General features: G+C 41.2%; 1 protein-coding gene and 1 pseudogene across 21 annotated transcripts in view; both read right to left on the bottom strand.

Moving 5' to 3' along the window:
• LOC117016578 (protocadherin gamma-C4) overlaps window positions 1–26,334 on the bottom strand; it is a 152,751-nt gene that overhangs the window by 44,039 nt on the left and 82,378 nt on the right. Inside the window, exons 1-2 of one of the 21 annotated variants that reach the window (XM_033095984.1) lie at window positions 16,729–16,845; window positions 14,513–16,393 (exon numbers count right to left, since the gene is read on the bottom strand). The exons of 16 other annotated variants lie outside the window; for them this stretch is intronic. In XM_033095984.1, the coding sequence (XP_032951875.1) occupies window positions 14,513–16,105 (1,593 nt within the window). In that variant the 5' untranslated portion in view covers window positions 16,106–16,393; window positions 16,729–16,845. Of the gene's footprint in view, window positions 1–14,512; window positions 17,192–18,395; window positions 20,969–23,325; window positions 25,898–26,334 lie in introns of those variants that run through there. 4 more of the 21 variants (XM_033095963.1, XM_033095979.1, XM_033095980.1 and 1 more) reach the window with 4 other exon arrangements.
• LOC117017158 (uncharacterized) lies at window positions 17,784–17,927 on the bottom strand (annotated as a pseudogene).

Here is a 26,334-nt window from a genome sequence, read left to right as displayed (position 1 = left end):
AAAAAGCAAAATAAACCCAAAGCAAGCAGATGAAAAGAAATTATAAATAGAAGAGCAGAAACCAGTGAAATTGAGATCCTAAGTATGTACCCAACAGAAATTAAAACATATGTTCATACAAAGCCTTGTAGCAAATGTTCGTAGCAACATTTTTCATAATAGTCAAAAACTGGAATCAGCCCAAATATCCATCAATGGATGAATGGATAAACAAAATGTGGTAATCTATACAATGAAATATTATTCACCAACAAAAGAAACAAAGTGCTGATACACGCTACAACATGGATGAACTTCAAATATATTATGCCAAGTGAAATAAGCCAACACACAAAAAACTACATATTGTATGATTATGTAGTGTTTGTTGGGTTTATGTAAGAAATTGAAATTACAAACCCAGTACCATTAATATTGCTCAAAAACTCCCCCCCCATCCATAGCCTCTAGGCCCAGATACCTAGTTGCGTTGGAGAATTCTACCAATTTTTTCCCCCCTTCTTCCACCCTACCCCCCCACCTCCAGGTCAAACCATTGTTTCTCAGTCTAGTTGTGTAGGACACAGCTCCCTGGCCCATGCTGGTATTATGAGCCTTGCTGAGGCAGTCAGTCGCCGGTCGGCGGCTCATGGCAGCTCACAGCAGCTCTTGCCAGCCACTCATGCTGGCCACCGGCCACGGCAGCACTCAGTAGCCCACAGCTGTCTGCACACAGCAACTCATGGCAGCTCACGCCAACCTCCAGCTGCTCATAGCAGCCCAGCTCCAGGTAGAGCTGTTGTTCACAATCTTAGGTGTAGAGGGCGCAGCTCACTGGCCCATGTGGGAATCGAACCAGCCACCTCAGCGTTAGAAGCATGGCATTCCAACCACCTGAGCCAGGCCGGCCCCCAAATTTTTAAAGAAGAAATAGCACCAATTCTAAACAATCTCTTCCCAAAAATAGAAGAGGAGAAAACACTTTTCAATTCATTACCCTGATTTCAAAGCCAGACAAAGACAGCACAAAAAAGAAAGCTACAAACCAATATCCCTCATGAATAAAGATACAAAAATTTTAAACAAAATATTAGCAATTATAATTCAGAAATATGTAAAAAGAATTATACACCATGACCAATTAGAGTTTATTCTAGAGATGTAAGGCTGGCTTAGTATTTGAAAATTAGTCAGTGTAATTCACCATGTCAACAGGCTAAAGAAGAAAAATCACATGGTCATATACATTGATACAGAAAAAGCATGTGACAAAATTCAACACCCATTCATGATAAAAAAAACATTTCTTGGAAAACTAGGAATAGACGATATCTTCCTCAAGTTAATAAAGAGCATCCACACTAACCTACAGTAAACATTATACTTGATAATGAAAGACTAAAATTTCCCCTCTAAGATTAAAAACAAAGCAAAGATGTCCAGTCTTACTATTCTTATTCAACATAATTCTAGAAGTTCTAACAGTGCAATAAGGCTAGAAAAGAAAAGATATACACATTGAAAGGATATCCTTATTTGCAGATGACATGACTGTCTACATAGAAAATTCCAATGAATCTACAAGAAAACTAGAATGAATACATGACTTCAGCAACATCCCAGGGTACAAAATTAACATATAAAAATCAATTGAATTTCTATATACTATCAATGGATATGTGGAAATTGAAATTACAAACCCAGTACCATTAATATTGCTCAAAAATGAAATTTTTAGGTATAACTCTATCAAAATATAGACAGAATTTGTAGGCTGAAACTTATGGAATGCTGATGAAAGAAATCAAAGACTATCTAAATAAATGGAGAGGGAGACATATAATATTAATGGTTTGGAAGACTCAACATAGTAAAGATGTCTATTCTCCCCATTTACTTCTCCAAGTGTAACATGATTCCTACCAAAATATGAGCAAGATGTTTTTTTTGTAATATAGACAAGCTTATTCTAAAAGTTATATGTAAAGGCATAGGCCAAAGAAGAGTTAAAACAATACTGAGAAAGAATAAAATGGGAGGAATTACTCTAACCAATTTTAAGATGTACAATATAGTTATAGTAATCAAGACACTATGGTATTGGAAGAGAAACAGAATAGAGAACCCAGAAATAGACCCACACAAGTATGGCCAACTGGTTTTTTTTTTTTAAAGCCCTGAAGAAGATGTTTTGGCTCACATATCTCAAGTCCAGAAGAAAGCAGGCATCATGATTAGTTTGATCCAGTGGCGTAAGTAGATCACCATTGACCTGATTTCTTTCCTTCTCTCTATTTAACATACAATGGTATTCTTCATGGTATAGCTTCATGCTAAGGCTGCCCCTGCTTTTATGGTCTTAATATGGCTGCCACCAATTCCTGCATGCTTCTATTTCCTGAGGAATAAAAAAGCATCTTCCTAAAATCCCTAGTGTACGCCTCTCTCAACCTTTTATGGCCAACTGATTTTTGACAAATGTGCAAAAAAGATTCAATAGAGGAAAGATAGTCTTTTTAACAAATGGTACTGAAGCCATTGGTCATTCGTAGATAAAAAATTGACTTTTGACCTAAACCTCACACCATATACAAAAATTAACTCAAAATGGATTATAAGTGCCAACATAAAACTATAAAACTTTTAGAAGAAAACATATGACAGAAGTCTTCAGGCCTTAGAGAATGTGAACAGTTCTTAGATATGATACCAAAAGCATGATCCATAAAAGAAATCAATAAATTGTACGCCATTGAAATTAAAAACTATTGCTTTAGGGAAGATCCTGTTAAGAGGATGAAAAGACAAGCTACAGCCTGGAAGACAATATTTCCAAACCACATATCCGACAAAGGATTCATATCTAGAATATACAGAGAAGTCTCAAAATTCAACAGTAATTAAAAAATCCAATTAGAAAATGGACAAAACACAAAAACAGACATCTCACTGAGGCAAATAAGCATATGAAAAGATATTCAATGTTATTAGCCATTATGGAAATGCAAATGAAATCTCATACACCTATTAGAACAGCTCCAGTAAAAAATAGCGACAATAGCAAATGCTGGTGAGAATATGGAGAAACTTAATCTGTCATAAATTTCGTTTAGGAATGGAAAATGATACAGTCCTCTGCAAAACAGTTTGTTTGTTTCTTATACAACTAAATATATACTTACCATCTGATCCAGCAATTGCACTCATAGGCATATTTGCCAGAGAAATGTATACTTATGTAACAAAAACCTCTACACAATGTTCACAGCAACTTTCTTTGTAATAGCCCCAAACTGGAAACAACACAAACGTCTTCCAAGAGGTGAATGACTGAACTGTGGCATATCTATATGATGGAATACTACTCAGTAATAAAAGGAAACAAACTCTTGATACCTGCAACAACTTTGATGGATCTCAAGGGAATTATGCTGAGTGAAAAAAGTCAATCTTGAAATTGATTTGCTACATACTGTATTGTACTATTTATATAACATTTTCAAAATGACAAAATAATAAGAATGGTGAACAGATTAGTGGTCACCAGAGGTTAGGGCAATATAAGGTAGTTCTTTGTGGTGATGGAACAGTTCTGTATTTGATTGTGGTGGTGGTTACACAAATCTATGCTGATGATAGAGTTGCATAGAACTATTCACACACACAAATGAGTTCATGTAAAACTTGAAATTTGAATAAGGTCTGTAAATTGTATCAATGTTTGTTTCCTGGTTTCGGTATTACATACCACAGTAATATTAAGATGTCACTGTTGGGGGAAGCTGGGTGATGGGACCTCTCTAATTGTTTTTGCAATTTCCTGTGAATCTATAATGATTTTAAAATAAAAAATAAAAAGGTGCATATACTTAGTAATACAGCTTAATATGTGAAAAAAATATATGATACAGAAACTGATACACCTAAAAAGAGAAAGAAAAATCCATGTTTTTAGTTAGAAATTTCAACTCTCCTCTGTCAGTGATTGATACAACGAATAGACAAAAAATGAGTAAGGTACAGAAGGCCTGAACAACACTATCAACCATCGTACCTAGTTGACACAACAATCACTAACGGCAGAATGCACATTGTTTTCAGGTGTGCAAAGAACATTCACCAAGATAGACTATATCCTGTGTCATGAAACAAAGTTTAACAATTTTTAAAGTATAGAAACAATACAAAGTATGTTCTTGGGTCACAACAAAATAAAATTAGAAATGGATGACAAAAGAATATTTGGGTAATCCTCAAATATTTGGAAATTAAACAATATGCTTTAAAATAATGCATTGCTCAAATAAGAAACTGCAGGGTGTATTAGAAAACATTTTGAATTGAACTTTAATGAAACATAACATCCAAAATTAGCTGGATGCAGCTAAAGCTCAGAGTGAAATTTATTTATTTAAATACTTTATTACATATTAGAAAAAGGAGAACGGTGTAAAGTCAATGATCTAAGCCACAACCTTAAGAAGTTAGAAAGAGGAAATTAATCCCCAAATAGGTAGAAGAATGGAAATAATAAAGATGAGAGTGGAAATTAATGAAATAGACAAATAATAGAGAAAAACCAACCAAAAACTGTTACCCTAACAACAAAATGAGACAAAGAAATAGAAAGAAAAGTAAACTACAGACCAATATCCTTTATAAACATACATGCAAAAATCTTTTACATATTAGCATATTGAATCCAACAATATAGAAAAGGCTAGAATATGATGACCAAGTTGAGTATATTCTAAAAATGCAAAGTTCATTTAACATTTAAAAACCAATCTGTGTAATTTACCATATTAACAGAGTAAAATAGAAAAGTTCTACCATACTATTGGTTCCAACTTAAAATGTTTAATTACTGTTAATTAATTCCAGAAATATTTACTTAGAGTTGACAAATTCAAGCACTGTTCCAGGCCTTAAGAATATAGAATGGAAAAAATAAATGAGTCCTTGCCATTAAGGAGCTTATATTCTTGTTGGGGAGACAGAGCTAACACATTGATGAAGAAGCAAATATGTGTATATATCAGATGAAAGTCATGGAACAAAAAGTATTATCTTTTTAACATGGTTACCGAAGACTCTGTAGGATGTTTAAGGTACGTGTGGGTATACAATACAGTCTTCCATGTGTATTCAAAATATTAAAATCCAACAATTTTGTTATTGTTGCTATGCATCTTTTATCCCAAATATTCCTTATCTGAAATTTTACTGTTTTGTAATCTGAAAACAGTTGGTGAAGAAAAACTGTTTAAAAATTTCCATGGAAAACATAAAATCAAGCAAAAGAAAATTAAATAACAACAACAGATTAAAACAGCCTCATAAGTTTTAATCCAAACAGAATTCCAGTGGCAAAGAACTGGGCACCAGGACTAGTCTGAAGTGTGGGGTGAGTATGAATTAGACACAGTGAGGTTCTTGGGGTACTGGATGTTTCTAATAGTAAAAAAAAAAGATCAGTAAGAAAGAGAAAACACAGGGGTAGTTCTGCCATGAGCCCAGAAACATACCAGTGTAGAGTTATCGAGAAGCTTATCGTGCTCATCCTGGTAAGGATCTACCCATCTAAATGGATTATCACGATGGAAGAAATCAGAGTAAAAACATGGTGACCAACCACACTCTCAATATCTGCACTTGGATGGTTCTCAGAATCTCAAACTTAACATGTTTACAATGCAACTCTTGATTTCTCTGAAATCTACCCTTCTCTAGTCTCACTAAATGGTACATTTGTCCATCTAGTTCCTTAATTCAGAAACCTGGAAATGACTCAGCCCCTCCTTTCTTTCATCCGTTGTATTTATTCAGTCAACAATCTTTCATTGAGGATCTACAACTTGCCAGGCACTGAAGAATATAATAATAAACAAAATAGTTCTTGCCCTCGTGGAGTTTACATTCTAGCCATTCCATTGTTGTCTTGTTGAATCTGTTTATTAAATATATCTCCAATCCATCCATTTATTTCTATATCCGCTGCCTTCCTTTTAATACAACCCAGCTCTGGTTCTTACTAGGAATGTTGCCATAGTGTCCCATCTGTTCTCCCTACTTCCATTTATAACCCTCATAAATCGAGTCACTACACAGCAAGCAGAGTACTCTTTTAAAAATTCAAATCATATCTTGTCACTGCCTTGTTGAAAACCGTTCAATTGCTCCTGAGTACAAGAGTTCTTAGAATAAAATCCAAAATAGTTAATATGGTTTACAAGGCTCTGTTTTGCAGTAGATATACCTCATCTACTTATTTTTCCATTTCTAGCCTCCCTAACACTTTTTGATTGCTCACCTTTTCTTTTTTCAGGAACTTTACACATGCTATCCCTCTGCCCAACAATTTCTTCTTTGTTCTCTTTATTACCTAGCTAACTTCTATTTATCCTTCAGCTGTCACTCTAAATATCACTTCCTGAAAGAAGCCTTCCCTGACCCTTTGGACTATGGTAGGCCTCCCTATTACAAACTCTCTTAGCATCCTTATTTCCTCCTTGGTGGCATTTATCAGACTTGTAAAGGACCATATCTTAGAATGAGGACCCTCTAATGCAGGAATCATATCTGCCTTGTTCATTGCTGTGTCCTTTGCTTCTAGGACAGTGCCTTGCATATAGTGCACAGTTAACAAACATTTGTTATATAAACACATGAATGAACCACCCACTACTAGAATTGAGGCAGACACTAGTGCTTACTCCCTTTTGGGATGGGCTCTTCCAACCTATACACTGCTAAGAATGGAAGCCTGAACTTATGCAGAGGATTTAAGCTTATACTATATCTTCTAAAATTATATTATTACACAATATGAGAATAGAGCACCCTGCATCTCTTGTTTTTCAAAAGCATATGGAGTATACAAAAATCAATACCTTTTCTGTAAACTGCCAATGGACAACAAGAAAATGAAATAAAAATACAATTTACAATAACATCCAAAACCATCAAATATGTAGGAATAATTTAATGAAAGATATACAAGACTTCTACACTATAAAACATTGCTGAGAGAAGTTAAAGAAGACCTAAATAAATGGAAATATATACCATTTTCATGGATTGGAAGTCTCACTATTGTTCAGATGACTGCTTTCCCAATAGATTTATAGATTATATTCAATCCCATTCAAAACCACTGCAGGTTTTTCCCCTCTGGAAAGTGACAAGATGGTGTTTTTTGTTTTTGTTTTTTTTAATTGAGGAATATTGGGGAACAGTGTGTTTTTCCAGGACCCATCAGCTCCAAGTTGTTGTCGTTCAATCTAGTTGTGGAGGGTGCAGCTCAGCTCCAAGTCTAGTTGCCGTTTTCAATCTTTAGTTGCAGGGGGCACAGCCCACTATCCCATGTGGGAATTGAACCAGAAACCTTGTTGTTGACAGCTCATGTTCTAACCAACTGAGCCATCTCGCTGCCCCTCTGGAAGCTCAGTGGCAGCTCATTGCCTTCAATCTAGTTGTGGAGGGTGCACCTTTCTGGCCCATATGGGAATCGAACCAGCAGCCCTGTTGTTCAGAGCTCGCACTCTAACCAAATGAACCATCCAGCCAACAAGATGGTTTTAATTTATTTGGAAAGACAAAGACCTAAGAATAGTCAAAACAGTGTTGAAAAGAAGAAAAAAGTTGGAAGACTTACCTGCCTGACTTCAAAACTTACTATAAAGCTACAATTATCAGGACAGTGTGGTGTTGACAAAAGGATAGACAAAGAGATAAGTGGCTGATGATACAGGGTCTAGAAATAGACCCACGTATATCAATTAACTGATTCTCAATTCTCAAGTGTGCTATAGCTATTCAATAGGAAAAGGAAAATCTTTTTGGCAAATGATGCCACAAAAACTGGGCATCTGTATAGAAAAAATGAACCTTGACCCTTACCTCATTCAACTGCTATCTCCATACCAATTGCAAAAATCAACTTTAAACATGGCAAATAGAAGAGTCAATAGGTGTCAAGTAAATGCCCTTTGCTCACCAGGAACATTCATTCACTGCTTCCTCTTGTATACTGCTAGCAAGTATTACACAAGATAGAGCCAGTATATGCAAGTGACACATATTTGTGGAGATGCTTGCCTTTTCTTGCTTTCTAAGCTTTAGCAAACTCTTCAGGTGAGCAACAGAATCCAGGTTGAAGTTGCCAAATTACCTGGTTTTCTGAATTCCTTTTAGAGACCAACAGCCAGGTAGCATTTACAATAAAACTAACATAGCGTAGATGGACAACAGAATCTGCACCAATAAGGAACCCTACTGTGACTAACCAATCAGATACACCTTTATGTATCTTACTGCTAGTATTCTCTTTCTCGACTTACCAGTAATTCTTTCATTCTTTGGATAGTTTCTATATTATCTACTTTACCTAATTTCACTTTCCAAAGGTAACTGTTTCCTTTTGTTGTTGTTGTATTTTAGACTGCAAGCTTTCAAATCACTGACAGTGATATATAATGGGGAATTTTATATGCAAATGTTATTCTATAATTTTTTAAGCGTTTTTAAACTGCAAGTTCAGCAAAATGCTATGCTAACATTATTTGGATCCATTTGTACAATCACCTGATCACAAAGGGCAGTCCCTATCTAGCATACTGTGCTATTCAAATTCACTTACAGCATTTGAATTGGCCACAGTGGAATAGGAGATATGGCTGGTGAGTCCCTTGTCAGGATCTGAGGTGCAGACTTGGGCAGTGGAGGTAGTGGGAGGGTTGTCTCAGCCACAAGACCACGTAGGAGGCCTGGTGGAAAACTGGCACATTGTTTTTGATGTCGCCAATGTATAGGGTGACGCTTCTGCTGGAATAAAGGGGTGGCTTGCTTCAGTCAGTGCTCATGATGGTGACATTGTATTCCAGGGTTTACTCTGGGCCCAGGGCCCCATCTGTTTGTTATAAGCTTGTAGTAATTATTGGAGGAAGATTAAATTCTGAAAGGTGCATTGTCTTGCACCAGACACGTCACCTTCCTGTTTTCTCCTGAATCTGGATCCTGTGTTTTAAACAGAGCAATTACTGTCCAAAATGAAGAATCTTCAGTAATCATTGTGGAAATAAAAGTAAAAATCACCTCTGGGACTTTGTCATTATCATCTAGAATTCCGATCCCAACTACACTGAGCAACCAGTTCCCCTGTTCCTTGCTTTCAAAACCATGGAATATGTTTTACTCTCTTCATAGTCCAATGTACTTAAAGTTTCCATTTCTCCACTATTGTGATCAAGGCCAAACTGGATATGGGTACTCTGGGTTGCAAAGGCATACTTGATCTACTATGAGGCCTTCGTCTGGGTCAGTGGCCCTCACCCTCACAATGGACGTGTCTTCTCAAAGGCTGACCCCATATACATTCTGGCTGAAATTCGGGGTGTGGGGGTTGTTGTCATTGCGTTGCTCCCGGCTGGTCCTCACCATCTAAGGCTGTCAGGACTAAGTGACACGAGCTTTGCTTTTTCAGGTCTAGTGGCTTCTCTAACACATATTTCATCGTATTTGTTTCTACTGTTGATTTCTTTTACTTCAAAGACAAATAGAGAGTTGATGCTAAGGTGGTAATTTTGTAAAGGAATTGCTTCCAACATCAGGATCTCCTGTAGGTTCTATTGCAAATTTTGCTCCAGGATGGGTCAACTCAGATATTGAACTTAGTAACACTCCTGCTGAACCAGGGGGTATTATCATTTGCATCTTGAATATTTATATTAATGTGAAAACCATTTAAAGGATTTTTTAACTTCCATTTTCTTAACGTATGATACAAACTACAATATGTGGGTATATCTACTCCGGGTCCATCCTATTAATCACAAGTCTTCTTCAGTACTCTCTTTCCTAGTTAACCCACAGCTTCCAAACAGGTAAGTCCTGGACACCAAGCCCCAGACCTGTGGCAAAGTCCGTGTCATGCAGGGTGCCATGCGGGGCCTCTGGTCCCGCTCCCCACATAAGAACACAGGATATGGCTAGGCCAAAAAGGAACATCCACAGAGCCATAGATAGGGGAGTCAAACCACCACAGTCTCACTGGAGGCTGGATTCACACGATGTGCGACCTACTGTCGGCTTTTCTGCCAACCCACCGACGACTCCCCATTTGCTAGCTGCAATCCGCCTCTCTGCAATCCGCAATGCAATCCACACTCCGCCGCTTGCTAGCTCAGCCACCATCTTCTTGCTAGCCCCCATTTTCTGCTAGCATAGCCACGGCAGTTATATTCGTGGCCAATGGCTCGCTGGCTACAGCTGACGGCCAACTAGCCACAGCTGATGGCCATCCAATCACAGTTGATGGCCATTTACTAGCTGAGCCAGCATCTTTCTATGTGAGGCTGAGAGCCTGGAAACTGCTCTCTGGGGCTCTGTCCCCACAGTCCGGTTAGGAAAGTCATCCAGTGGAAACCTTATGGAAACCCCTCATTTATTTGTTTCCACATTGGCTAATACCAGTACTCTAGGGCCCTACTCTAGCATTGCAGCATGAAGAAGCCAAAGCTTGAGGTTCTGATGAGTTGAGAGCAATGAGAAAGATAAATGTTTCTTACTGGAATTTGCAAGTTGAAAGGCAGTAGTAGTCTTATTCATGCAATTAAATATTCCTGGGAATTTATATCCTCAGTGATTCCAGCATATAAAATAAAAGTGATGATTTCTTTTTATTTCTTCTTGATGTTTAACAGTATTTTTTGCCTGAGTTTCCCTTTTTATTTATTTTTACAGAGAGGGGGAAGCTTTTTTTTTTCATATAATACAGTCTCAGGATGAACTATTGGCTGAATTTCAGTTGCAAATATATAAAAAGCTTCTAAGAAGTTTCACAATATGAAAATCTTATGGATTTTTAAAGTTTGACAGATGTCCACTTCCTTAGCTTTGTATAGTTAGGTCAGAGAACTGGCTCATATCAGGAATTCAATATAGAGGGAAAGGTAAAATAATTGGTTTTGCACTATGATTATTTTTCTCAAGAGACCATTTTCTAATCATTGAATTCAAGACTTTTATTGAGTATTTAGAAGGTGTGCAAACCACTGTGTGAAATTCTTCGGAGACTTAAAGATGAACTAAGAAGTTATACTTGTCCTCAATGATACTATACGTAGTAGATCTTCTAATGGCTTCTCAAAGAGAAATTGTGGAAGTATTGATTCCTTTTGCATGTAGATACATTGTTTTATTTGATTCCGTGGCCCATCTGATGACAGTTGCTTCACATTTTCCTGAACCAGAGCTTTTCCCATTTAGTATCCAGAAAACTCATCCTCTATCAAAGATTTTTTTCAATTATCTATGCCATCAGCTATCTTTCCTATCAGTATTTTAAAAATGTATCCTCGACAGTGTAGTCTGTTATTGATAACTTTTCATTAGGTATGGTTTCCTAAAAATGAACTCTAGGTGTAACATTAGAGAGTAAATCTGTCTCTTTCCTAATATATGCACTCATTCATTTGATCAACAGCCCTGCCTTCAAAACTATGTGTTTGCTTAAAAAAATGTTTAATGGCTTTATTGAGGTATAAGTGATACACAAAGAACTGCACATATTTAATGTAGAGGTGTTTACTTTTTGGAACTTGATATCTTGCATGAAGAAAATATTTTTTACCAAAACTATTCAATTCATGATGACAGCAATACTCTGTTACATGTAACTGAGAAAACTGTGATACATTCCACTCATTAGCCTTCTGATTTATCAGAACCAACTTCTAGTTCAGTTCAAAATGATCTATGAGATGCATAGTCTCAACAAGTCGTACAGTCTGAGCAAGGATCCTAAGATATTGCTGCTTTAAGGAGCATAACATTCTTCTAGAATGGAAGTGTGGGAAGAATGTCTGCTGATAGATTACATTCCAATTTTAGACGCTATAGGATTGTAGTGGCGCTACAACCCTAAGTTGTATCTGAACACTTTGATTAATTTATTAGATTAAGGAAGATAAACAAAGTCCTTGACATAATTTCATTACTAAAACCAGAAGAAATATAAACATCTAAATCCATTGCCAAGTTACTAAAAAAAAAAATCAACAAATATCCTAATTATCAATCCTAAACTATCAACAAATATCCTAAAGCTAAGATTGATATTTTGTATAGCCATTAGCGTAAACTCACACAGTCAAAACCAAATTAGCTCCAAATTTAGGTTTTGGTGTTCCATTTTCCAGTTAAATCATCCTAGGAATCCTATTGGGGTAAACTGGTCCTATGAATAAGAAATCTCATAGCACCCTTGTTTAGGTTACACTATGATTCAGACAGAGAAAAATTAACACTCATAAAATTGTCTCATTTGAAACAATGGTTCCTCCATCTTTTATGACCCCAAACAGGAGCTTCTCAATCAAGAATGTGCCTGGGCACTTAAGATTTTTAAATTAGCTTTCATAAAAACTTTAGAACAGTTTTACTTTCACCCACAGGTCATCCCATTGTACCACCTGGAGAAACACACAAATCATTATTACTTTTATTACAGAATGTCAAGTGTGCTGACATTGAAAACATGACTACTTTTTCTATTAACAATGTCACAAATAGCTACTGTTAAGTATACATTATGAAGCATGTTATCAGTGATATGTTATCACTAGTCCTCACCACAGTCTTTCAAATTATATATTGTTATCCCTATTTTGCTGAAGCTGAAAGAGAGTAAATAACTTGTCACAGGTCACACAGTCAGGAGTTACCTTGTTGCAAGGCTGCTATTTTACCATCATACTACATCTTAGAATACTGATATCAAATAATCCCCAGAGCACATACATTTGCTCATGTATTCACTTAGCAACTATTTAATGAAGCTTATTTAGCTCAAACTGGAAGCATAGTTGAGATTCCTGATATTTGAGATGTAGCCTATGGGTCATGATTATTCATTGCCCTAGCTCTTAATGATTTAATCCATAAATCGGGTTAAATGAATAGAAGTCATCTTTGGACAATACAAGGATAGCTTCCCAAATAATTTCTGTTACGTGTTGTGTGTTCTGTCTTTCATTTTGAATTAACCACCGTATGTAAACTGGCCTCATGATAAATATTTTGCTAGCTTTTAAAAAACGACAGGAGTTAAATTGCCTTCTATTCCCCTCAGTTATTTTTTAGAAAACTCTACTTATTAAAATCTGTTTGGAACTTACTGTCAATACAAAGTTTGCATTTTTAGATAAGCTCAAAACTAGTTTTTAAAAAATCAGACAAATAGAACCACACTATATTTCCTTTATCACCTTGGTTGTCAGGAAGCATAAAGTGGCGTGTAAATCTCAGTAGCAGTAACTATCTCATTCTAGGGCCATTTGATTATCTTTCATTCTCCAAATGGTTTTCAATCTCTTTTATAAGTCTAAGTTGTAATAACTTGTATTTTTGAAAGTAGAAAGGCAACAAATAAAGAAAGAGAAAATTATCAGGATGTTATGGTTCCCTACCCAGTTACAGAATTCACCAAAATAAACCAGGCTTCTCACAGGTTCCAGCAATACTTTCCCAAGAATAATATACTTTAGCATTCAGTTTCTGTTCAACATTCTACAATAAGCATAAGGTTCTCAGGAAACACTTAGAATTTGTGCACTTTCCAGAAAATTTTCTGTGGGAAATTTAACATAAGAAGAAAATAGAATTACTGCAAATTCACTACATTACCAAAAATACGCTCAAAACACAATTTGTTAACTTTGGGTGTTCCACAAAGCCATTATTAAGATCATCAGTGTGGGTAAAATGGGCAAAAGAAATATCTAACTTGGAAACATATATAGACATTGTGTTCACAAAATCTATAATGGGGGTGAAAAATAAATAAACAATCTCTTCATGACAACACTTAAACTGTCTGCATATTTCAGCGAGAAAACTTTAAGTGTGTAATAAATAAACTCACCATATTTGGAAGTTCATGAATGATTTGAAACCATGAAATGACTTAGAACAATGAGAAAACATAAATGTATGCATCCCCAGTGACCAGAAGGAATCATCACACTTTAAAAGAAACTAAACGCACTTTATGAATTTGTTAGCAATTTCACGTGTTGTTCGAAGTCGCTCTATTTATAAAAGTTTATCAAAAATATTTGTACTTTTCATTGCATTGGATTTATCTTCTCTAAAAGAATTTGTGTTCTTAAAAGATAAATTGGCATCAGATGTTCAATATAAAATTGTTGCACGGCCAATGAGAAGTAAAAAGACCAATTAAAAGCAGGACAAATTTTATAGTTGGTAAATTAAATTAGAAAATTTATATAGAGTGTTAATAAGTTTATATAGAGTATTAAAAATGGATATAAATTTTTATAAATGACACATAGAAATATATAAAATCGTTACACATAAGACATGAGGGTAGGCAGATGGGTTGTCATTGGTGTTTGCCATGTATACATACATTTGTTGGCGTCTGCTTTATAAATTCCAAATATATACTAATTACCTATAGTAAGAGATATTTTGCTCAAAGTTCAGAGAAGAATATTTGATACAGACTCACCTGAATTAATGAATGATTATCTTTAGAAAGCACCGAATCACCTGACAACAAAAGAGGCTCGCTTTTCTCACAGCTCTCCTGGCTGATGAGCGTGTCGGCGTAGTTGGGCTGCGGGAAGATCAGGTGACTCTTCCCGGAGTCCGCGGTAAGGGAGACCTCGTGGGAATAGGTCTGCAGGAAAGCCCTCACCCCGTCCACGCCCACAAAGTGCGAGGCTGGCACGCTCGCCAATCCGCCTCCGGAAGACTGGAGCAGACGCGACGTGTGCCAGCGCCGCAGTCTGAGCGCCAATAGCACGATGACAAAGGCGAGGAAGACGCAAGAGATGGCGGCCACCGCCACTACCAGGTAGAGTGTGAGGCCTGAATTGTCAGGGTTGGCGGAAGGCTCTAGACTGCCCAGGTCGGCCAGGACGTCTGGGATGCTGTCAGCCACAGCCACGGTGAGCGTGACTGTGGCCGAGAGAGGGGGCTGGCCGTGGTCCTGGACCGCCACCACCAGGCTCTGCTTGAGTGCGTCTCTGTCCAGCAGGGCCCGCGCAGTGCGCACCTCGCCCGTGTGCAGCCCTACGGAGAAGAGCCCTGGCTCGCTGGCCTTGAGCAGACGGTAGGACAGCCAGGCGTTCTGGCCCGAGTCTCTGTCCACTGCCACCACCTTAGTCACCAGGTAGCCGGGCTCTGCAGAGCGGGGTGCCAGCTCCACACCGGTGGAGCCATCAGTGGGGAGGGCAGGGTACAGGATCTCTGGCGTGTTATCGTTCTGATCCAGTACAAACAGCCTCAGTGACACGTTGCTGCTGAGTGGAGGGTCCCCACTATCACGTGCCATCACTTGTAGGAGCAGGTCACGGAACTGCTCATAGTCGAAGGAGCACAGTGCATACAGGACGCCGGTGTCCGAGTTGATGGAGACGTAAGAGGATAGGGACACTCCCTGGAGGGTGTCCTCGACCAGGGAGTAAGTGACCTGCGCGTTCTCTCCATAATCGGGGTCATAGGCGGTCACTGCGACTATAGAGGCTCCCCTGGGGTTGTTCTCTGGGATATAGGCTGTGTAGGAGGCATGAGAGAAGGCGGGCGGGTTGTCGTTGGTGTCTGCCACATTCAGTGAGATGTAAGTTTCTGTGGACAAGGGCGGACTTCCTCGGTCAGCGGCGGTCACTGTGATGTTGTAACTAGGAACTAGTTCTCGGTCCAGGAGTGTGTCAGTCACTAAACTATAGTAATTTCCGTAAGACTTTTCTAATTTAAAGGGCAGATTCCCCTGGATGAAACAGATCACTTGTCCGTTTTCTTCCGAGTCTTGATCATTTACATTTAAAATGGCAATTAATGTTCCTCTGGGAGAGTTTTCCAGAATAGAGCTGGAGAGAGAGGTGACAACTACTTCGGGGGCATTGTCATTCACATCCAAAACTGTGATCAGGACTTTGGCTCGTGCAGAATATCCTGAGTTATCCATTGCTTGCACTTCCATCTCGTAAAATCCAGACTCCTCATGGTTCAGCTCCCCTATTGTTGAAATTGTCCCTAAATTACAATCTAGCTTGAAAAGTTGGGCCGCCTTGTCGTCCACATACCGGAAGGAATACATCACTTCCGCGTTAGCTCCCTCGTCAGGGTCGGTTGCGTTGACCAGAAGCAGCGTAGTGCCCACGGCCACGTTCTCCGGAACGCTCACGCGGTACTCCGACTGAGCAAACGCTGGTGCGTTGTCGTTCACATCAACGACTATCACGCGGATGCGCGCGGTGCCAGTGCGCACTGGCTCGCCCCCGTCGGAGGCCGTGAGAACCAGGTGGTGAACCGCATTTTCCTCGCGGTCCAGGGCGCGCTCCAGCACCAGTTCGGGGTACTTGTTACCATCCGCTCCGCTCTGCACCTCCAGGGAGAAGTGAGTATTACTGCTGAGCTCGTAGCTCTGGAGAGAATTCTTCCCGCTATCTGGATCCCAAGCGTGGGGAAGGGGGAACCGCATCCCAGTGGCTGCGTTTTCACTCATTTTTATTTCTAATTCACCTTCCGGGAAGGAGGGGCCATTATCATTAATGTCCCTCACTTCTACCACCACCCCGTATATTTTCCCTTTATCCTCCATCAAAATCTCCAGGTTTAGTTGACACTTTATGGCCCCCGTACAGAGTTCCTCCCGGTCTATCCTGCCTGTAGTGACCAAACTGCCGCTTCGCGGGTTCAGAGCGAAAAGTTGCGTCCTACCTCTGGAGACGATGCGGACTCCGCGCTCCTCCAGTTCCCGGGGCTCCAGCCCCAGGTCCTTGGCGATGTTGCCCACCCTAGAGCCTTTCTCCAGCTCCTCAGGAACTGAATACCGGATTTGGGTGCATCCAATTTCCCACAGAATCCCCAGGAGAACTCCCAGGAGGACCAGCCCTTTGCAGTCCTGGTGCAGTCGCGCAGAAATCATTGTCACTTTCCTGGAAGATTATTTCCAATTCTCCGCTTGACCACTGAAGTCAGGATCAGCTCTTCCGTCCTTAAAAGCCTTCAGCTGGAGGACCAGAGCTCCTCCGCTCAGTTTCCTCTGTCCGGGAGGAGATGGCCAGTTTCTATCTGTCTGTGCTTTGTGCTTCAGGCGCGTGCACCGCAAGCAGGATCTCGCCGCTTTTCTCTCCCTGATTGGTGAACAGCGGCGCTCAGAGTCCTAACCAATTACTGCACAATCTTGAACTCCGTTAAAGGATTTTTGGACCTTCAATAGCTCCACCTACTGTTCTTCAAATATGGATGGAAGTGGAGCCCACTAAAAGAAACTACAGTATTTGTTTTAATTAAAACTTCAGCGAATTTCTTTTTATTTCCCTAAAATTTGTCATACATAGCTACTTTCTTAAGACTTTCTGTAGCTGTAGGCATATTTTTATCTTTCCAATGGGCTTGTAAATGAATTTGAAGTTTCTATGCACAGTACTTTTATCCTTATAATTTTAATGCACCTGCTTTGATATGATGCCCCCCCTCAACAAACCTATTATGGGACATTTCCCTAGGAGTTTCCTGTTTTGAGAAATCAGATAATACAGTAATTTAAATTTTCTCACTCAGTCATAATTTGGGGCAAATTTTGTGATAGATTCTTAAATTTGCCTAAATGGAAGAACTACTTTAATAGGTTGTTGACGCTTAACATTCAAAAATCAAGTTTTCACAATACGGAAACATGAAAATAAGAAATGTGACTGTACACATTATCAAATCATAGGAAGTTAAGAGAAGAAGACACATTAACATTTTTAGGACAAAATGGAAGCATTCCAACTTGCATTTGCTGGAAATAAGTGTAGTATTCTACACTAATACGTTATATTTCAAAAGAATTTGTAGGAAAAGCAGTAATCCAAATAACATAAACTTACCTTTTTCTGCACTTGATCTTAGCCAAAAGGCCGAGAAGCGATACTTACCTTTTTCTGGGTAACAAACCTAATTCCAATTACTACGAATTACTGGCAATACATTTGGAAGCCCATCAAAATATAGGAAAAATTTCTCGTTGTTGTGCTTTCATGAATGTAAATATTTATATTCTGAAGATAAGCATGTTTGGCAGGCATACCAGAAAATAATATTTTTTTTTAATTGGGAAGAAATCCATAGTTGGCTCTGAGAAAAAATCAGGCATAAAAATTACCTACTCAGTGGGATTCAAAGCATCCCTAGCAAAAGTACCTGACTATTATAAAATCATCACTATGTATGTCTTTTTTAAAAAAGCCTTTTCTAATGTATTTCCCTCTCACTTGGTAGTTAATAGGGTAAAGAACATTAAAGCAAACCGTTTGCAGATAAAAGCATTCACTGAAACTCACGTGAGTAGAAGCAACAGATTTAGAGCTTAACTTGTTATTCTCCTCAGTGACACTTACTACCAGAGATGCTTCATTAGAAAGATCTTGTGGGGGTACCGTTTCTGGCGTCATGGAGACCAAATTAAACCTTGTTTGCTGAGAATCCGAGGCAACATACAGATTGTAGGAATAAGGCAAAGTTCCCTCGTCGTAATTGATAGACACCCCAGGTCCAGTCTTAGAACAGAGACCAGGCTGAAAGCAGCCCCAGGCCGCGGGGCTGGAAGAGCGTCGCAGGCGCAGCGCAATGGCCAGAATCACCGCGAGGAGGAAGAGCACGGAGATCAAGGCCAAGGCCACAACCAGGTAAAACTGCAGCTCAGCCTGGGGGTCAGGGGACGCGGGCCGGTCACCGAGGTCTGGCAGTACCTCTTGTAGGCTGTCAGCGAAGACCAGGAGCAGCGTGGCGGTGGCCGAGAGGGGCGGCTGTCCCCCATCGCGCACAGCGACCAACAGGCGCTGGCGGGCCGCGTCCCTGTCGCCCAAAGCACGCGCCGTGCGCACCTCGCCCGTGCGCAGCCCCAGGCTGAACAGTCCGGGCTCGCTGGCCTGCAGCACGTGGTAGGACAGCCAGGCGTTGTGTCCCGAGTCCGCGTCCACCGCCACAACCTTGGTGACCAGGTAGCCTGGCTGCGCGGCGCGCGGCACCGTGTCGAAGAGCGCCGAGCCGTCGGGCCCCAGCGCGGGGTACAGCACCCTTGGCGCGTTGTCGTTGCGGTCGCCCACCAACACGCGCACGCTCACGTTGGCGCTGAGCGCGGGCGAGCCCTGGTCGCGGGCCTGCAGCGTCAGCTCGAAGGCGCGCAGCTGCTCGTGGTCGAAGGCGCGCTGCGCGAACACCACCCCGCTCTGTGCGCTCACGGACACGTAGGACGACAGCGCCCGCGGCTCCAGGTCGCTGGCCACGATGGAGTAGGAGACGTGACCGTTGGGCCCCAGGTCGGGGTCGGAGGCGCTGACCTGCGCTATGGAGGCACCGGGTGGGTTGTTTTCTGGCACATGGACCAAGTAGGCTGACTGTTGGAAAACCGGGGCGTTGTCGTTGACGTCGCTGACGTGTAGGGTGACGCTTCTACTGGTGGAGAGGGGCGGCTTGCCTTTGTCGGTGGCTGTGATGGTAACATTGTACTCAGGAGTCTGTTCCCGGTCCAGGACCCCGTCAGTTACAAGCTTGTAGTAATTATTGGCGGAAGATTGAATTCTAAAAGGAACTTTCTCTTTTATGAGGCATGTGACTTGCCCGTTTTCTCCCGAATCTTTATCATATGTTTTGAACAAAGCAATCGCTGTTCCGGGCTCTGCGTCCTCGGTTATGGAACTAGACACCGAAGTGAAAACCACTTCTGGAGCATTGTCATTCTCATCTAGAATTTCTAATATAATTTTACATTCACTGGCCATACCTCCACCGTCCTTGGCTTCTATGTTCATGGTATAACTGCTACTGATTTCGAAGTCTATAGGGTCTTTGGACTTAATTTCTCCACTTTGATGGTCTAGCATAAACACATTTCCAACATCTCGTAGTGTTTTGAAAGAGTAAGTGATCTCTGCATTGATGCCCTCATCCTGGTCGGTGGCTGTCACCTTTAGCACAGAGGTGCCTGGGGGCAAGTTCTCACGCAGGCTAACTTTGTACACATCCTGACTGAACACTGGGGGGTTATCATTGGCATCAGTGACCTGGATACTGATTTGAGTGGTGCCAGTTCGAACTGGGTCACCCCCATCCACTGCTGTGAGGACCAGGAGATGGGAGCTCTGTTGTTCCCGATCCAGGGGCTTCTCCAACACTAATGCTGGGGCATTCTTGCCTTCAGTCTTATCCTTCATCATCAGAGAGAAGTGCTCATTAGAGCTGAGTTGGTAACTCTGGAGAGAGTTAGGCCCTACATCTGCATCAACAGCGGATTCCAGGCCAAAGCGAGTTCCTGGGATTGCAAATTCATTGATTTGTAAAACAATGCTATTTGGGGGGAAATTAGGTGGATTGTCATTTATATCTTCTATCATCACGTTTATGTGAAAAACATTTAAAGGGTTTTCTGCTACGATCTCTAAGGGCACGATACACAGAGGGTTTTGGGGGCAGAGTGACTCCCGATCAATTCTGTCACTCACAAGTAAGTTCCCATTCTCCGTGTTTATGGTAAAGTATTGTTTCTCTGCACTAACTCTGAGGTTGCGGTTCATTAAATCTCGTACACGCAGCCCCAGGTCCTCAGCGAGGTTCCCCACCACAGAGCCCTTGGCCATTTCTTCGGGAATAGAGTAGCGGATCTGCTCGGAGAGCGCTCCGCAGAACAAAGGCAGCAGGAAGAGAAAGAGTACTTGCCGCTGCCGCCGGGTACCGCTCCTCCTCTGCTTCGCTCTATTTCCCATCCCTCTCTGCGCTGCTGCAGCCTCTGACGTTGAGGCGATTCTTTCTTTACAAATTGCGTTTAAAATATCTTCTTTTACCGCGTTGAAAACTCAAGGCTCCCGGTTTGAAGGCGTCCCAATCAGCATTCCGGAGTCAGATTTGCGGAGCAGTGAGCCGGAGTCCGGGCCCCTCTCCTTTCGGACTTGCTTTTGTGACTGCGCAGAAAACCACCCGGGTGGATCCTGGACTCCGGCTCTTCCAGCACATTGGCCAACAGCGGCGCTCGGAGTCTATTTGGAAAACTGCAGTCATTGCAATTAGTAATGGGATTTGGCCTTCCGACAGATTTGTTGGGCGGATGTATAGGGACTGAAGCAGTTTATGAGCTTTAGACGTGTCTATTTTCCGGTGTTTACTACCAAAGAAGGTCTTTAAAGATGGGGTCCTATAGAAGAGCCATTAACCCAGTAATGAGAAAAGTTTATCTTTTTCCAAGCAGAGGCAGAGCAGATATTGGAAGAACAGAGCAAAGTGTTCTCACCAGAACAAAGACCATATGGGAAAGTAGCCCCACCAAGTGGTATGGGGAAAATTCGACAGCCATGAAACGATCCTCCATTTATCAGAAGAAACTGGAGGAGAGCTCAAAGCTATGCAGGCTATACTCAGGATAAGGATGGTGAATGCCATAAAGTCTTCCTTGTTATTTATAAAAGAGATTTATGAAAGGAATGAAGTATTTTACACTTTCATCATGAACAGAATATTAAAGTATACCCTAGTGAGTTACCATAGGAATTGAATGACATGAAATGTGAGGATGTTTTATTTTTATCCCTTTATTTAACTGGACCATATGTTGCACCTTATAGAGCTTTATCACTACCTCTGAGTCAAAATAACCTTTTTAATCTCAAGTTTCAAAGCCAACCTTTCCTTTTTATTTTCCAAGGTCTTGGTTACCAGCTCCTAACTAGCTCAAACTATGTTTTAAAAAAATATATGGAACACCTCCCTCTTTCAGTAAATACCTCATATTCTTTTAATTCATCTAATTTCAGTTCAGTTCAGTTCAATCTTTTTTCTCTGTAATTCCATGAGCATTCCAATGTTATCCCTAGATGTTCAAAGCACGCTAACATTTTTTCTTGACTTCAAGACACATTTATGCATCTATTGCAAGACGTCCCTCTCCTACAGTTGAAATTATTTTCTCCCAGACAGCATTCAGTTTATAGTTAATTACATTGTCAATTCCTAAATGAGAAAGAAGAACTTGAAAGAGAACATGAATATGCAAGTAATCTGAAGCAAATATCTAGAAGTGATGTGAGAATGCTGAGCTGAATTGATTATGGAGATGGTTCCTGTGATCAAATATCCTAGATAGGTCTCCTTTCCTCACTTGACTTTCCTAGACATTTGCTTCTGATAACACCTGCATTATTAGGTATCTCTTAGGGATTCAATAACAATTTGGTTCTGAATATAAGAATTGAGTATACTTAGATATAATATAAAATGAGTTTACAAAGGAAATAAAGAAGGAATCCATGACTCGTCGACATATCCAGAGTAATACCAGCTAAATCAGTCTTTTAGAAAGTCTAAATACCCATTCCATCTCTTATATTCACAAACTATTCCATATGAATAAATCTGAAAATGTAAACATGTTTAACAGTTTTGAAAATAACTTTTTGATAAGCATTGGATAAAATTATTTCTGTGATTTTACTAAATTTAAAAAAACCCCTTCAACACAGATACTAAAGTACAAGTGAAAGAATAAAAGGAAGTAATACCAGTTCAACAATTCAATTATTTCTTCAGAACAATCTAATGACTTCACTGTAGAAATAGAAAAGATCCTTAGAACTTAAGAAACGAGGCGTGTTCTACCTTTCCTCTACCAAAAGAGTCTAGTAATTAAAAGACAGTCAACATGTCTGTTTTCATGGGATAAATAAATGATACAAAGTTGAAATAATCAACAGGATCTAAACATATTACCAGCCATAAAAATCAAAATAAAATTGTTTTGTGCTCAGAGAAAAGCTTACATGTGTAAATGTGGACATGTGTGTGAGAGTATATAAACAGGAAAAAGAGCTAGAAAGAGTATGCTATTGAATCAACATGGTCAAATTTGAGCATTAGAAGCAAAGCAAATAATGGTAGAATATAATTATAACCAGTGGAGGCAATGCAAAGTTGAAATAAGGAAATAAATAAAAAGTGTTTGTGAATCATAGCCAGTTTACACTGATAGCCACAGATAATGATGATAGAAAAAATATTACTAAAATTCAACTTACTACAAAGCAAGCCATGATGGCTAAAGTGGACCTTTGGGATCAAAAGAAAATATACCAGGACTTAAAAAAAAAAAAAGACTCACAAAACCTTTCTGAAAAACAATGGTAATATGATGAAAGGTAAAGTACACAAACTCACATGTGTTGCTCTGTCTCTAAGAACTGCATATGCAACCCCAACAGTTTTTTAACAGGCTCTCCAAAAAAGACACTTAATAGACTTGTGCAGAGACACTAGTAATTGAGAAGCAGGAAAAAAAAATCTCACCTGATTACTCATAGGGTCACATTTGCGTAAATCGGTAACTGAATCTTCAACTATCAAAAGAGGCTCGCTTTTCTCACAGCTCTCCTGGCTGATGAGCGTATCCACATAGTTGGGCTGTGGGAAAATCAGGTGACTCTTCCCAGAATCCGCGGTGAGAGAGACCTCGTGGGAATAGGTCTGTAGGAAAGCCTGCACCCCGTCCACGCCCACAAAGTGCGAGGCAGGCACGCCCGCCAATCTGCCTCCCGAAGCCCGGAGCAGACGTGACGTGTGCCAGCGCCGCAGTCTGAGCGCCAACAGCACGATGACAAAGGCGAGGAACACGCAGGAGACCGCAGCCACTGCCATCACCAGGTACAACGTGAGGCCTGCGTCATCGGGATTGGTGGGAGACTCCAGGCTGCCCAGGTCGGCCAGGACGTCTGGGATGCTGTCGGCCACGGCCACTGTGAGCGTGACGGTGGCCGAGAGAGGGGGCTGGCCATGGTCCTGGACCGCCACCACCAGGCTCTGCTTGAGCGCGTCTCTGTCCAGCAGGGCCCGCGCAGTGCGCACCTCGCCCGTGTGCAGCCCCACGGAGAAGAGCCCTGGCTCGCTGGCCTTGAGCAGACGGTAGGACAGCCAGGCATTCTGGCCCGAGTCTCTGTCCACTGCCACCACCTTAGTCACCAGGTAGCCGGGCTCTGCAGAGCGGGGTGCCAGTTCCACTCCCGTGGAATCATCGGTGGGGAGTGTGGGGTACAGGATTTCAGGAGCATTGTCGTTCTGGTCCAGTATGAATACACTCAGCGACACGTTGCTGCTGAGCGGAGGATCCCCGTGGTCACGTGCCATTACTTGTAGCTGCAGGTCACGGAACTGCTCATAGTCGAAGGAGCGCAGAGCATACAGGATCCCGGTGTCCGTGTTGATGGAGATGTAGGAGGACAAGGGTGCTCCCTGGATGGTGTCCTCAACCAGAGAGTAAGTGACCCTGGCGTTCTCTTTGCTGTCCCAGTCAAGTGCAGTCACCGAGAAGAAGGAGGCTCCTTTGGGGTTGTTTTCAGGAACGTAGGCTGAGTAAGAGGAGTGCGTGAATGTGGGTGGGTTGTCGTTGTCATCTGCTACATTCAGTGAAATGTGAGTTTCTGTAGACAAGGGCGGATGTCCCTGATCTGTGGCTGTCAACGTGATATTGTAGCTCTGGACCTGCTCTCTGTCCAGCGCTCTGTTTGTTATCAACTTGTAATAATTTCCATAAGTCTTTTCTAAATTAAAAGGCAGATTGTTAGGAATGAAACAAGAGACTTGACCATTTTCTCCAGAGTCTTGATCTTGCACATTTAGAAGAGCAATTACTGTACCCGGAGGAGAATTTTCCAGCACTGAGTTAGTAGAAGATGTGATAGTTATTTCCGGAGCATTATCATTCACGTCCACAACTGTGATCAACATCTTAGCAGTGGTTGAGAGACCTCCACCATCTTGGCCTTGTATTTCCATCTCATAGAATCTGTATTTCTCAAAATCCAGAGGCCCCTGTATTAAGACTTCTCCAGTTCGAGAATCCAACTGAAATATTTCAGAAGCTTTGCTTTCCATATTCCGGAATGAATACACCACTTCCCCATTGATTCCCTCATCGGGATCAGTTGCGTTTACCATGAGCACCCGAGTTCCAGAGGTGAGGTTCTCGGGAACACTCACTCGATATACAGACTGTGTAAATTTGGGGATATGGTCATTTACATCGAGGACCACCACACGAATGGGAACAGTGCCTTGGAGGACAGGATCTCCTCCGTCTAAGGCTGTAAGGAGGAGCAGGTGAGCAGCGTCTTTCTCCCGGTCCAGGCTCCTCTCCAACACTAGCTCAGGATTCTTGGCTCCATTGCTTCTGCCTCCTACTTGCAAGGAAAAGTAATTATTAGGATTGAGCTGGTAGCGCTGAAGGGAGTTCATCCCTACATCTGGATCCCTAGCGTTAGGAAGGGGAAATCGTGATCCCGGAGTTGCGTGCTCACCGACTTTTATTTCTACTTCCTCCTCCCGGAAGCTGGGGGAGTTATCATTAATATCCATTATTTCCACTTCCACTCCGTAAATCTTCAGGGTATCTTCCACAAGTATCTCCATATTTAAAAAGCAGGAGGACAGCGTCTCACAGAGCTCCTCCCGGTCTATCCTACCCGCGGTGATCAAGCTGCCACTTCGCGGATTCAGAGCGAAAAGCTGCGTCTTTCCTCTGGAGACGATGCGGACGCGGCGCTCCGCCAGTTCCCAGGGCTCCAAACCCAGGTCCTGGGAAATATTACCCACGAAGAAGCCTTTGTCTGTCTCTTCGGGCACCGAGTATCGGATCTGCTCGGCCCCAGACCTCTGCAGCGTCCCCAGGAAAATGTACAGTAGGACCAGCCCGCTGCGGTCCAGGCGTAGTAGCTGATTCGCCATAGCTGTGGCTGAGCCGATATTCCGCGGTTTCTTGAGCGGGGTTTGTTCTGACTCAGCTTATGTATCTACGAAGTCCCGAGCTGACTGCATCCAAAATATATTGGAGAGCGAAGGGAAGTCCAGACTTTAAGTTTCCAGCGTCAGATTTGTGAGTATCCATCTCACTCTGCTTTGTGTTATAAGGGTGGGGGAGGGAGGGACTCTAGCGCGCAGCTTCCCATTCCCTAGTTGGTGAACAGCGGCGCCTAGAGTCCAATCTTATTATTGCAACGAGTAAGAAAACCCAACTAATGTGCATGCTCCAGAAGTTAATAAATACACTCTCACCTCTTTGAGAATCACACGTAACGTATATGTAAAGCTTAAAATTGCAGATAATAAAGAGTCATATAATGTGATGTTAAAGGTTTACCAAGAGCACTTTTAAAAAGAGTAATTATTAAAAGCAGTTTACTTAAATTTTTGAGAAGTTTTCAAATACTACTGGAACTGAAAACTTGAAGGTTTGATTTGGTTCCTATTGATTTTTACCAACTGAAGGGATCACCATTTGTGGATGTGGGACTAGCACGGTCCCAA

The sequence above is a fragment of the Rhinolophus ferrumequinum genome, chromosome 24 (assembly GCF_004115265.2).
Source record: "Rhinolophus ferrumequinum isolate MPI-CBG mRhiFer1 chromosome 24, mRhiFer1_v1.p, whole genome shotgun sequence".
Classification (NCBI taxonomy): Eukaryota; Metazoa; Chordata; class Mammalia; order Chiroptera; family Rhinolophidae; genus Rhinolophus; species Rhinolophus ferrumequinum.
The sequence above is the reverse complement of the archived record's forward strand: the minus strand, read 5'-3'. Positions and strand labels throughout refer to the sequence as shown.